The 13,542-nt window shown below is 37.8% G+C and overlaps 2 protein-coding genes and 1 long non-coding RNA gene across 3 annotated transcripts in view; 2 read left to right on the plus strand and 1 right to left on the minus strand.

Moving 5' to 3' along the window:
- Positions 1 to 727: 727 nt before the first annotated feature.
- LOC107571080 (uncharacterized) lies at positions 728 to 1,938 on the plus strand. Its single transcript, XM_016257359.1, has 2 exons — positions 728 to 806; positions 1,137 to 1,938. The coding sequence occupies exons 1-2, from the start codon at positions 748 to 750 to the stop codon at positions 1,936 to 1,938; spliced, it is 861 nt and encodes a 286-aa protein (XP_016112845.1). The 5' UTR covers positions 728 to 747.
- A 1,748-nt stretch (positions 1,939 to 3,686) lies between these two features.
- LOC107571081 (uncharacterized) lies at positions 3,687 to 7,099 on the plus strand. The gene is made up of 2 exons (XM_016257360.1): positions 3,687 to 3,753; positions 5,509 to 7,099. Exons 1-2 carry the CDS (start codon positions 3,743 to 3,745, stop codon positions 7,097 to 7,099), a joined length of 1,602 nt encoding a protein of 533 aa, XP_016112846.1. The 5' UTR covers positions 3,687 to 3,742.
- A 4-nt stretch (positions 7,100 to 7,103) lies between these two features.
- Positions 7,104 to 13,542, minus strand: part of LOC107571095 (uncharacterized) — a 25,860-nt gene continuing 19,421 nt past the window's right edge. Inside the window, exons 2-4 of the long non-coding RNA XR_001607136.1 lie at positions 13,408 to 13,416; positions 10,478 to 10,479; positions 7,104 to 7,247 (exon numbers count right to left, since the gene is read on the minus strand). This is a non-coding gene — a long non-coding RNA (uncharacterized lncRNA). The remainder of the gene's footprint in view (positions 7,248 to 10,477; positions 10,480 to 13,407; positions 13,417 to 13,542) is intronic.

Raw genomic sequence — 13,542 nt, forward strand, 5'->3', positions numbered from 1 at the left:
AGGTTTGCTGTGAAATCTCAACAACGATATGGTCTCAAATGGTGTAAGTATTATAAATACATGCTCTCTCAGAAAACAAGTTTAAAACAAAGAAAATAAATGAGATAAAATATCTATTGTTAAAATTATTTTAATCATGTTTTTGTTTTTTGCTTTTTATTTAGCTTATGCAAGTTACTAGAATAGACTTTGAGTTTACATATATGTGAATGTTTTTTATTTATTTATTTATTTTTGATAATTGGGAAATGTAAAAAATATCAACACTGAATTTACAGTGTTTTGAAAATGGAATTGGTTCAAAATAACACTATTCAGTCTTCTAAATTATATTGCTTTACATACAAAGATATTCAACTCAACAGACTAAAATCAAAACTAATTAAAACAGTATAAATGTTTTTAATATGTGACTGATTTACTTTCTCAGTCCACTTGTAACACAGATGGAATTTTGCTAGTAAATTAATCTTCAAGATTTAGCCTACATGTGAACAATTACACAAAAAAGACTAAGCAGGAAAACAGGATTATGCATAAAAGAAGATATTCTGAGAAATGTCTGTGTTTTTTTGTACATACAATGATAGTCAGTGGAGTCCAATGTTGTTTGGTTTTCAACATTCTTCAAATATCTTCTTTGTTTCCACAGAAGAAAATAAGTCATACAGGACTGAATCGACATGAGAGTGATTAAATGATGCAATGTACATTTTTGGGTGAACTATCCCTTTAACACCAGCAACAATGGAATTACCCAGTACCCGCCGTCGGCACAACAGCATGGATGATCCTCCCAATATTCTGTAAGTGACTGTTCTTATCCATTACTCACTTGATTCAGAGGATCATAATCTCTAAAAAGTCCAGCCAGGCTAGCCTTTATAACAAACCTTTCATTATTATATAAAGGTTAGCCTGGCCTCAGGTAAACTGATGATCTTTAATACATTAATTCAAAGGGATTTCCTGGTTGAACAATTTTTTTTTAAATTGTTGCAATTATTATTTTCATGTTAAAAAAGTACATATTAAATGGTTTACATTTTACACAATAACAAAATGTCTGTATTTTGTTTTGATTTAGTCTTACATTCTCACAACACAAATATAACTAAATTATTTGCATTTTACAGAAAGCCGCAGCCTCTACCACGCAGACTATCTCTGATTCATGAAGGTCCTCCAAAACGATCCCGTCTACATACAGAAAGGAAAGATCTTGATGAGAATGGAAAAGTCCGAAAATGGACTTATGGAGAAAAGGATGACAGTAAACCAAACAAAATTGTTCTTCTGGTGGGAGAAACTGGCGTCGGTAAGACGACTCTCATCAACACCATGGTCAACTACTTACTGGGAGTGAAGTTTGAGGAAGAAAAGTGGTATGAAATTACAGAAGAAGCAGCCAGAGATCAATCAGAATCACAAACCTCTGAAATCACCATGTATGAAGTCTTTCCTGAAGAGAGTCCCATATCGCTCACCATCATTGATACTCCAGGCTACGGAGACACTAGAGGACTGGATAAAGATCTGGAAGTTGCTGAGAATTTAGCCACTCTGTTTCAGAGCAATGATGGAGTTTGTGAAGTCGATGCCGTGTGTTTTGTGACTCAAGCATCTAAGAATCGTCTCTCAGACAGACAGCATTACATTATCAGTTCAATTCTGTCTTTGTTTGGAAGAGACATTGTGGACAACATTGTGTTCTTAATCACACACTCTGATAGTCTGCCACCCAAAAATGTAATTGGTGCCATTAATAAAGCTAAAATCCCCTGCAGACGAGACAAACGCGGGCAACCTGTTCATTTCTTATTCAACAACCGGCAGGCTGAAGCTCGTCACACTAAAGAGCGTCACATTCGTGCTCAAAGAGATGCCTGGGAAGACAGCGTGGACGGCATGAAGCATTTTCTTCACTTCAAGATATAACATAATTGTAGATATTTGACATTTCTATAGCTGCAAATATGTAATAAAGTTTACATTGTAGATTATGTCAGTAAATCCATACTGTGGACTACATTCGAGCATCTAAACGTACAAAAATGTATGTTTTGTACTGGTAAATGTTATATACTAATACATATGTACAAACACCAACACCAGTCTGAATTATAAACTAAAAATGAGAAAAAAAACAAAACAATTGAAAACATTTGTTTTACATTATTTGAAGAAAGTTTTTTTCCCCTCTAGAATAAAGCTGCTTTCTGAACATTACTGAATTAATCTCATGTGATCGTAATCATAATTATTAAACAGTATACTATGTATTTCTTTAGGTGTACATTTAGGGGGTTTTCTCAGTGTAGAAAAAAACAATTATGTTTGTGCACATTTAAGATACAAAGTTCAGTTATCAAAGATGAGTTTGTTTCCTTATAAGCACAGATAATGTATACTGTAACTTACAGAAATATGTCACTTGTCCAGTTGCATTTTCAGCTTCCAACTAGAAAGACAACATTCAAAGTCGTAGCACAATTTTTTTACTATTTGTTTCAGTAGTCAAGAGTCAGAAAGTCCCAGATTTAATAACATAAGTATATTAAACCTGCAGCATGCTACTCAAGAAGTTTATTTTATCTGAAGGTCTTGACAACTTTATAAAACTAATCATTCACCCTTGATCTGATTTTTGTACATCCGGTGACATACGTTCCTGTAGCGAGCCTAAAACTAAACTCAGCATGAAATTTCCACAAAAAATTATGTTCTATGTTCATCAGCATGAAGACGACACAACAATTATTCACCATCATATTGCTCAAACTACCCTAATCTTTCACTTGCAATGCATTACAAAAACCTACAAAGCAATCACAAAATGCAAAAAGCAGATAAAATATGTCACTGTTGCTGTGCTTCGAATAAACAAGGTGTGTGATAAAAGCAAATATTTATAGACACACCTAAAATAACACACACACACACACACACACACACACACATACACACACATAAATATATATATTTCTGGAGATTTCATCAGTAACAACACTGTTGAAGATGGAGCTTGTATGGTAATATTAACACATACAAATATAACTGGTAGCATTATATTTTATTTATTTTAAGTACCAGTTAAGTACTATTTTCACATTCCTAATATGAACATTATTTCAACAAAAATGCAAAAATATCTGTATGCATGATACAAAACATATGGTCAGTGCTTGAATTCATATTCGTTACAGCAGTCCATTAACAGTAGGAATAATTTCTACCAGCATGCAACCATGTGTTTTCCCCAGCATTTTATTCATAATCTATTCAGATACTAGAGTGCACATACAGTGGGGAAAAAAAGTATTTAGTCAGCCACCAATTGTGCAAATTCTCCCACTTAAAAAGATGAGAGAGGCCTGTAATTTTCATCATAGGTATACCTCAACTATGAGACAAAAGGAGGGACTTCAGCCAGTTAGACTTGTTAAATTAACCAGCATTTCCGTCGAAGCTGCCATTTCATACAGACACTCGATGCAGAGGCTGGTGTGTAAGAATATTTGTTTATATTTATGTTTCATAGCAAAATTGTGTCTCAAACTATTTGGACATTAAATAATATACTTGAAATAGATGTTTTTGTTAATTATCAAATATAATAGTTTATATACTAAAAACATTACAAAACTTTATCATTACAAAACACGACTTTTTTTTCTGTAAGCAGACTGGAAGGTGAAGGAAAAGCTCTTCTGAGAGGAACACATTTAGTCCAGCGATCATCATGAGTATCACGTGAGTTGAAGTTCACATGCTTTCTAGGAGGGCTAATTAATTACTTGTTTTAAATGTTAGGTAATCACTTGCTAAAATGGTGTGAATATTCTATATTGATACTGAACTATGAAATGATTTTAGGCCCCACTTTATATTAAGTGGCATTAACTACTATGTAATTACATCACAAATTAAGTACAATGTACTTATTGTGTTCATATTGTATTGAAAAATACTTTTGCTGCTATTGAGGTGGGATACGGGTAAGATTAGGGACAGGTTTGGTGGTATGGGTAGGTTTAAGGGTGGGTTAAGGTGTAAGGGATGGGTCAACAGTGTAATTATAAATGTAATTCCAGAAATTAATTACAGATGTAATTGCATGCAGGTATTTTTAAAATATAAGTACAATGTAAAAACATAGATAAGTGCATTGTACCAAATTATTAATTTAAATGTAAGTACATATTTGTTAAGTCCACTTAATACAAAGTGGGTCCAATTTTATAACAATCCAACACTCACACACTAATCCTGATCTGGTGATCTATCATTACAAAGGCAAAACTAGACAGAAAGGAACTGAATGAGCGTCATTCCATTTGGTGTATTGTTTTATGGCGCCATCTGATGGACTCAATGGTCTTTGGTCACAAAATAGAAAAATCCTGAATATGGCATTTAATATTTCGCTACATAAAATATGTAACAATATCTCACAGTGTTTGAGTGTTTTAGCAAGCAGTCACTCCATTCAGTTAGTTTTAACTGCTGTCAGTTTTTTTTTTTTTGCTAACTAAGGAAGCGAACTTGACTGAGGTAATGCAACGTCACATGACATGAATGTTATTCACTTCACATTTTTTAAGCGTTTTACTTACTATCGTTCCGTGGTTAAAACACATATTGAGCTATTACATGAAAGCTGATAGGTTGCAGTAAGCTGTTCTGTACATTTGAACTCGCCTTCTGATGTTGAATCAGTAGAAAAGAGGAAGAGATGATGCCGCTTGAACTGAGGACCCTATCCGTCACGTCACAATAAAGAGCGTCAAAACCATGTTTTATTGTTTGCATTGCATGAAAAATTTGATAAATTGTGTTTCTTATCAAAAGTTTCAAAACACAAAGCTCACTGAGATTATTTGTTGTGGGTTGCGCTCCAAATAATGTTAAGTTTTATTTGCGCATGTGCTGAAAACAGCATAGACCGTTAAAACGAAGATCACGTGACAACAACACGGATTGGTTAATGGACCACAGATGCTGAACTCAGAATTAAAAAAACAAAAAAATAGCATAGTAATCAATCTTACTTCCATTATGAAAGCCATGGCAAAAATAGTGAGCGTATAGCCTATTAGTATGATATTTCAAATTCAGCCACAGTCTCAAACGCTTAACTATTGACAGTCCTTAGCTGTGACGTCACATGTGACAAAATATAAGTCTATATTTGTGATCTGTATGTACCTTATATATATATAATGAAAAAAATATGCATTGAGTGGGGGGAAAACACTGGAAATGAGCCCTTTTGCAAATACAACTTGGTGGAAACCTCATCATGTAATGGCAGCATAATGTGAGGGGCCTCATCTGTTTAAAATATTGTTTCTAGGGAATACTTTGTTTATGTTAAAAAAGTATAAAATAAATGTTTACACTACCCATAACCTCACTCAAAAGGTCTGTTTTCTGATGGGCATTTAGTCTTAAATTATTGCTACACAAACATTTTGAGAAATATTTGTCTCCATCTGCATTTTACAGAAGGCCGAAGCTTCCACCACGCAGACCAACTCTGATTCATGAAGGTCCTCCAAAACGATCCCGTCTACATACAGAAAGGAAAGATCTTGATGAGAATGGAAAAGTCCGAAAATGGACTTATGGAGAAAAGGATGACAGTAAACCAAACAAAATTGTTCTTCTGGTGGGAGAAACTGGCGTCGGTAAGACGACTCTCATCAACACCATGGTCAACTACTTACTGGGAGTGAAGTTTGAGGAAGAAAAGTGGTATGAAATTACAGAAGAAGCAGCCAGAGATCAGTCAGAGTCACAAACCTCTGAAATCACCATGTATGAGTTATTTTCTATGAAAAGTCCCATATCGCTCACTATCATTGATACTCCAGGCTACGGAGACACTAGAGGACTGGATAAAGATCTGGAAGTTGCTGAGAATTTATCTGCTTTGTTTCAAAGAAAAGATGGAGTTTGTGAAGTTGATGCCGTGTGTTTTGTGATTGAAGCATCTAAGAATCGTCTCTCAGACAGACAGCATTATATTATCAGTTCAATTCTGTCTTTGTTTGGAAAAGACATTGTGGACAACATTGTGTTCTTAATCACACACTCTGATAGTCTGCCACCCACAAACGTCCTCGGTGCCATTAAAAAAGCTAAAATCCCCTGCAGACGAGACAAAAATGACCAACCTGTTTATTTCTTGTTTAACAACAGACAGACTGAAGGCCGTCACACTAAAGAGCGTCACATTCGCGCTCAAAGAGACGCCTGGGAAGACAGTGTGGAAGACATGAAGCAATTTTTTCAGTCTCTTAATGAAATTAACAGAAGAAGTTTAGAGCTGACTTCAGATGTCTTGATGGAGCGCATTCAGTTTGAAGCATCCATCTGCAACTTACAGCTACGAGTTCAAGAGAAGGAGCTAAAGATATCTGAAAAACGCCAGATCCAGGAGGCAATGATGCAAAACAAGGAAAAGATTGAGGAGTGTAAAAACTTCACCATTAAAGTCAAAAAGACAGTTAAACAGAAGGTTTCCATTGAGAGCAAGTCATGGAAGAACAGGAAGGCGACGACCTGCACCATCTGTCAAGAAAACTGCCATGAGTTTGACTGCTGGTGGGTTTCTGATCCCAGCAAATGTGAAGTCATGAAAAACGGCTACTGCACCGTGTGCACAGGGAAGTGCCATCACAGCAAACACGTCAAAGAAAACAAGAAATATGCTATGAGAATTTCAAATGTCATGATGGAGTTTGACTCCATAAAAAAGGAATATGAAAAAGCCCAAGAAGAGTCCAAAATATATTCATTTTTAATGCAACATCTTGACAAAGATTTGAAGGAGATTGAAGACCAAAAGTTAAATCTTCTCACCGAAGCTTACCAGACCATCAAGCATCTGTCTCAGATCGCACTAAAACCAGACTCTGCCTTCACTCTTCAGCATCTCGACTTCTTCATCCCCAGAGTGAGGGAGGCTGGGAAAGAAGATTGGTTGCGAGAGCTGGAGGAAATGAGAAGAAAAGCTGTAACTGATGAAGCCAATAAAGGTGCTCTGAGTTATCTGAAAGCTGGTCTGGCAAAACTGTTTATGACTGGGAAATGATTGAATCCAGTACAGTGAACAATGAAAGTAGAAGCCTGCTGCTTACCGTGATAAATCAGTGCTGTTATCTGTGGACATGTGTATCTACAGAACTTCTATAAACCAGAAGATGCTTTTCCATTTCCTGTTTACATCATAGAGATTTCAGCTATTTTTTTTTTTTTTTTGTAATGTGAAGGCCACAAAAAAATTTATACTTTTCTTAAAACATGAAATTGTGCCATCATATTTTGAAACCTCATATTTTGTACTATTAGATATAGTGAGTATAAAATTATAGTTTATATTGTTGTATGCGGTGTTACCTTCTTATGGCAATAAAATAAAAAAAATGAAAAAGTTGTCCTTGAATTGGCTCGTTAACTCTCTCAGTGTGCTATAAAAAGTCATGCTAAATGCAAACTGACATGAACAACTACATACCAGAGAATATGAAGATGCTTTATAAAGTAATAGAATAACCTAAAGTACAATCCTGTACTATTCAGGGGTTGAAGCAAAATAATTATAATTTAAATTACTGTAAACTAATTAAAGGACAGACAGACAGACTCAGTGGTGTAGGCAGAATGGTATTTTTGGTCGGGACTGGGCAAAAGTTAGTGGGCACTATTAACTAACGGACGGAGTCGGACTCAATATTCAGGTCATTTCAATCTTCTTTTCTTTGATCCTATTGAAAAATGAACCGTAGAACACAGTGAAAGACACACATAGTAAAACTACCACGTCCCCGTCACCGATAAGAACGTGTTGCTGGCTGCTGGCCAAATGGGTTCCCTTAGCATAATTGTATTGTTGTGTCCCTCCCCCAAGTATCATGGAAGTAAAAAAAAAAGACCCATTATATAGGGGTCAAAATACAACTTTAATAAAACATAAAAGTAATAAAATAAATAAAATGTAATTTAATTGTATTATTTACAAATTACAATTGTAGCTCTACAGCAAAAAAAAAATATCAAAAAATCAACGGCAGCGGATATTTGCACTGTGTAAGTGTCTATTTACACTATGATAAAAAATAGCAGGATTTTCTGCTATTTATACTACTTTTTTTGCAAATAGTGGCAATTATCTGCACCTCAATATTGTAGTAAATTATAAAACAGTATTCAATAATAATGTATTGAGTGTAATTTATCATTTTAATTCAAATAAAAAAATTGATGCCACCTTATTGGAATATAAAGCCCTCCCTACACCTACCTTAACCGATACTTTATTTTCAACTATTTAATTAATTCCTAGCACCACTCCGAAAATCAACACTGATATACAGTACGTCATCTGCTGGAGTATTCCAAATTTCTAAATTTACACACCTGCTTTTCCTGGAGGCGAAGTCGTCAATGAGCTCATCATATGATAATTAAAACATTAATTAACGTTAATAAACATTAATGCCAACAGCCGAAAAAGTTTCACAGGATTTTTTTTTTTGACCAACTGGGATAGTGCCCCTCCTGGGAGTTGGTGCCCTACGCAAACTGCGTACTCTGCATATACGGAGCGACGGTACAGAACATAACCTATAATCATTCACAAGAGCCCCTCTGGAGGAAGCGGTTGCTGCTCATCTGTGCCCGCCATCTGCCCTCGCGTTGAAGGCCCATGCAGCACATCTCTCTAAGCCCTGCAGGACCACCTCGGTTCTCTCCAACAGAGCTTATGCAGCGGCCGGCCATAAAAAAAGGCAGTTCTCCAGGTGTTTCAAGCCAAGCTTCTCCGCAGCATGGACAAGTCTGTCCAAGAACACCAGGAGGCTTTCAAAGAGCTGTGCGCAGCAACATATCCTGCTCCGCCATGAAAGCAACGGTGCAGGCGATCGGCAAGACCATGGCCAGTTTGGTGGTTCTGGAGCGCAACCTATGGTTGAACCTCACTGAGATCAGGGACGCTTAGAAAATGGCCTTCTAGACTCATCAGTCGTGCCGAAGGGTCTGTTCGGCCCCACTGTGGACTGGTTTGCAGAGAGGTTTTCGGAGGCTCAGAAGACGTTGCAGGCACTGCGTCACTTCCTCCCCATGCACTCTGGCCCCACGGCAGCCTGCAAAGCCGGTGCAGCCTCAGCCCTAATGCAAATCTGAGCCTGGGCTGCAACAGCACTCCCGGATGGCAAAACGCTTCCCCTTTCCGAAGCATCAAGGTCCCTGCTCACGAGTTGTGCTGGACCCCGAGCTGCCTAAGCAGTCCTGATGCGCTAGAGAGGAAGAGGAGGGGCTCTGTTCTGGCCTTGGCCGGAACGTCCCGCAAAACAGTTCGCTTTCATTCTCCATCCCTCCGAGCACCTCTGAGCAATGGAGTTTGATTTCCAGCGGGTCATGTCCTGCAGCTGCTCTTCACTCTCTCTCTCACACTCACATGAATGCAAGTTCCCCGTCTTTCTTGGCGAGCTCTCATTCGAAAAAATAAACCCTCTCTCCTCCCATTTCACGACTCTGGCAGCCATTCCGGGAGTGTCAAGTTGGCTTTTAAAAGCAATTCGACGAGGTTACTCGCTCCAGTTCGCTCGCAGGCCATCTCCCTGCAGGGGCGTTATTCAAACTTCTGTTCTGGACAACAAAGCACTCGTTCTCCGACAGGAGGTACAGATGTTGCTTGCAAAAAGCGCTGTGGAAATACTCGTTCCAAAGAAAGATGGCGGGCTCAGACCCATTCTGGATCTCGCTTATGCGCCGGTCATTCAAGATGTTAACTATAAATCAGATCCTCGTGATCATTTGCCCCAAGGACTGGTTTTTGACTGTGGATCTGAAAGATGCATACTTTCACATCTACATAGTCCCCCCATCACAGACCATTCTTGAGATTTGCATTCGAGGGAGTGACCTATCAGTATACAGTTGTAGCGAATCAGCTCAAAGGGGAAATAGGAATAATTAATCATAACTAGTTATAATTAATTATAAATATTTAGATCCGCTGTAAATATTTACTTGACCTCTCAGGGTCAACTGTCTATTAATTCTAAGAACGTTAATTTCCTGGTTAAGGAAAATAACTTTCTTACTGTACAGTACTACTCAGAGCATGTAGCATAAATCTGCATGATTAGGGACTGAACAACGTCAGAAGTTATGAACAAAGAACAACGTCAAGTGTGATACAAGTAAGACTTTATTAACTACATAAACACTTAAACAAGTCTAACATACACATACACACACACACACACACATGCATACAGTTGGTATAGGAAAAGGGTTAAAGCTTAAGCAGTAAAGAGAAGAGAAATAAAAACATGAAGCTATGGTACCATTTGATATTCAGCAGATCTACAGCCTGAAGGAAACCTCAGTTTCTTAGTTCAAACACACCTTTGTAAAAAGGTGCAAATTATACCTAATGTATCAGTCTTATTAATAATACTTGCACGTCTTGTCTGTCTGAAAGAGAGGCTTGATGCAATCTGAAGGCTCAAGTTGATCTTTGCTGAAGTTGGTTGATGAAAAAGAACCAGTTTGAGTCAGAGAATCCCGGTGAATGGAAAGTCAAGGCCGAAGCCTGGCACGAACTTAGCGGGTTGCAGAAGCGTTCTAGCTCATATCCTCATCTTAGAATCTAACCGAACCGCAGACTGAAGTGGGTCACTGATGTGAGGCCTTTAAGGTCTGAGAAGATTCACGCCTCTCAAGATGGGCTTGTCCAATGAGAAAGGCTGAAATCCCAAGCGGGAGGTTGCAATTACTGGAAGGTTTTACGAACCTTTGTGTGAGGGCATGGTAATTTGCAAATGGAACTCGAGTGGGGGGTGATGAAAGATTACTAAATGTTCTTAGAACACTAATAAGTTGCATAGGTATAAACATATAATATATACTCTCAATTAGATCATCCGAATACGAATTCATAGAGACCAAACATGATATATGTAAGGTAACATGAATGAGTGGTTCTATCATAAGCATGCATAAAATAGTCTACAATGCAACAGACAATATACAAGACAGCAATAATATACACAATGACCTGAAGGATATGTGTGTTCATTCACAGAAAGGTTTTTCTATGAATTAATTAGAGAAGAGTCCATTTTATGGGCATTGGGGGTTTTTCCTAAGGGTAAATGAAGTGTGAGTTTCTCTGCCCACATTCCTTTGGGCAATAAAACCAGTGATATCAGCCATGATTGCCATGTAACCAGATGACTTTTCTGCCTTTCTGAGGTTATGCGCATTTCGGGGGAAGGGTCCATAGACCCTCATATGGCTTGTTAACTAAGGGGTGTTACAGAGTATTTGTTAAATATAACACAAAAATATATATTGTGTGTCTGATTGGTCCAGATGCTACACAGTCCTTCCGTTTGGACTGTCTCTGGCCCCACGCACTTTCACGAAGTGCATAGACGCGGCTTTTTTCTCTCTGAGACAGATGGGAATCTGTGTTTTGAACTACCTCGACGATTGGCTGGTTCTAGCCAGGTCAGAACGGAAATTGGCTGCTCACAGAGAGCTGTTACTCAGCCACTTGAGCTGTGTCCCAAACTGAAGTGCGTGGACTCCGGAGTGCGCATTTGAAGTGCGATTGCATCACAGTGGCACGACGAAAGGCTGCCCGAAACTGAAGTGTGCGGACTCCAGAGTGCACATTTGAAGTGCGATTGCGTCACAGCATCACGACGTAAGCTGTCCCAATTCAGGATGCACCCTCCGAAGACTGCATTCCAAGGCTGATTGTGTCACCGCGGCACGACGAAGGCTGACATAATTCGAAAGCGATGTCAAATGCACCCTCCTTTTTCCCAGGAAAATGAAGTGTACATCTGATGGACACTTTGCACCCTACCATATCCCAGAATCACTTGTGCCCAGATGACGACGTTGTTTATATTCGAAGAACATGGAGGATGAGAGTTCTGCGGGGGAATTCACATTGAAATGTAAGTATTGTGTTTTAATTTACTCAAATACCTAGCGAAACAAGTGTTAAAAGCCAGGTTTTTTTAACACAAAGCCCACAAACAATAAGACAACCACTATATAGGGCAATAGTCTTTCTTTTTGTTGTGTTTTTATAGTGCTGTCATGCATGATATGTCTACAAATGTTTTAACCAAACTTTAGCACTTCAGTATTTTGTATGCATGTCCTGCTGTGTCGTATTTTCTAATGTTAAGATTGCAAACCTGTCTTTATATTTTTCATAAGTGTTAAAATGAGCCTGCTATGGAAAGACTTAAACAATAAAAAGTAAGCAAGTTAATAGTCAAATTTTTGCTGAAATTCATTGTGCTGTTGTTGTTAACATGCATGGTTTATTTGCTCTGCCTTAGGATTGCAAGTGTCCTGAGACAGGTGAGGGAGTGAGTGGAAGCTGGTGGAGTTACTCAGGGAAGGCATCAAACTCCAGAGAGAGACAGAGGAGAGAAGAGCACAGGAGAGCAAGGAGAGAATTGAGAGACTGTTTTCTCTTCTTGAGAGAATGCTTAACAAATACATTATTTATTAGCCATTCTCTATTAGGCAGGATAAAGCAGTGGGAAAAATGGGTACATTACAATTTTTCAATATCTTTTTTTAAATGTCACATTGTCAACGAAACAACCTAATTTCTGTAGTTTATTTTTGTGATATAAGTTAAAAATAAAACGAAAAAGTTGTATACATTATTCATTTTTGTAGTGTAATTTATTTGTAAATGAGCCTGAGTACTTTCTGTATATTTTGTATTTTTGTTTTGCATATTCACATGTGTAAATAAAAGAGAAGTAATTATGTACATTGTTAATTTTAATGCAGCTTATAATTTTTCACAAAACATTCTTCTATATGTTTATTTTTGTTTGGCCTGTAAATAATTATTTTTACACATTAAAACAAATTGTTCTATACATTACTGAAAGTACTTTTTTACAACTATTTACAACAGTTAGCCCCCATTGAGAAAAAAACATCAGTTCTGAGCCCAGCCCTGCCTCCATGTGTTTTGGGGTCTTCAGGAGGTGAATCTCTTGGTGAATGGCCAGCACCTCCTCAGCAATTTAGAGGACAATGCGGTGACAGTGGAACGGGGCATGTCAAACTCTCTGGAGACCACTCTGTATGATATATCACTGGCTGACAGAAGAGAAACACCAGGGTCTGGATTGTGGCACCCCATCACTGTTGCCATTCACTTCTCAGAAGATCCCGCAGCACTGTCAGGTCCTCCCTGCTCAGCCAAAAACTGTTAAAAACCTGTCCAGCGCTGGCACATTCAGCTTTATCCTGCAGTACAGGGTTTGGTCTGATTTAAGGAAAGAAGGCAAAGAGAAACTGTTTAGAGGCATGAAAACGTAATTAGTAGAAGAAATATTGAGGTACTTTAATAAACTACTTTTAGTAACTACTAATACCAAATTGGGGAAAAACTACTAGTCATATTTATAACCTTAGCTAAAGGGATAGTTCACCAAAAATTAAAAATTCAAAACTTGGACAACTTGAAGGGTGAGTAAA

This window comes from Sinocyclocheilus grahami, unplaced genomic scaffold (genome assembly GCF_001515645.1).
Source record: "Sinocyclocheilus grahami isolate Dianchi unplaced genomic scaffold, SAMN03320097.WGS_v1.1 scaffold1547.1, whole genome shotgun sequence".
NCBI lineage: Eukaryota > Metazoa > Chordata > Actinopteri > Cypriniformes > Cyprinidae > Sinocyclocheilus > Sinocyclocheilus grahami.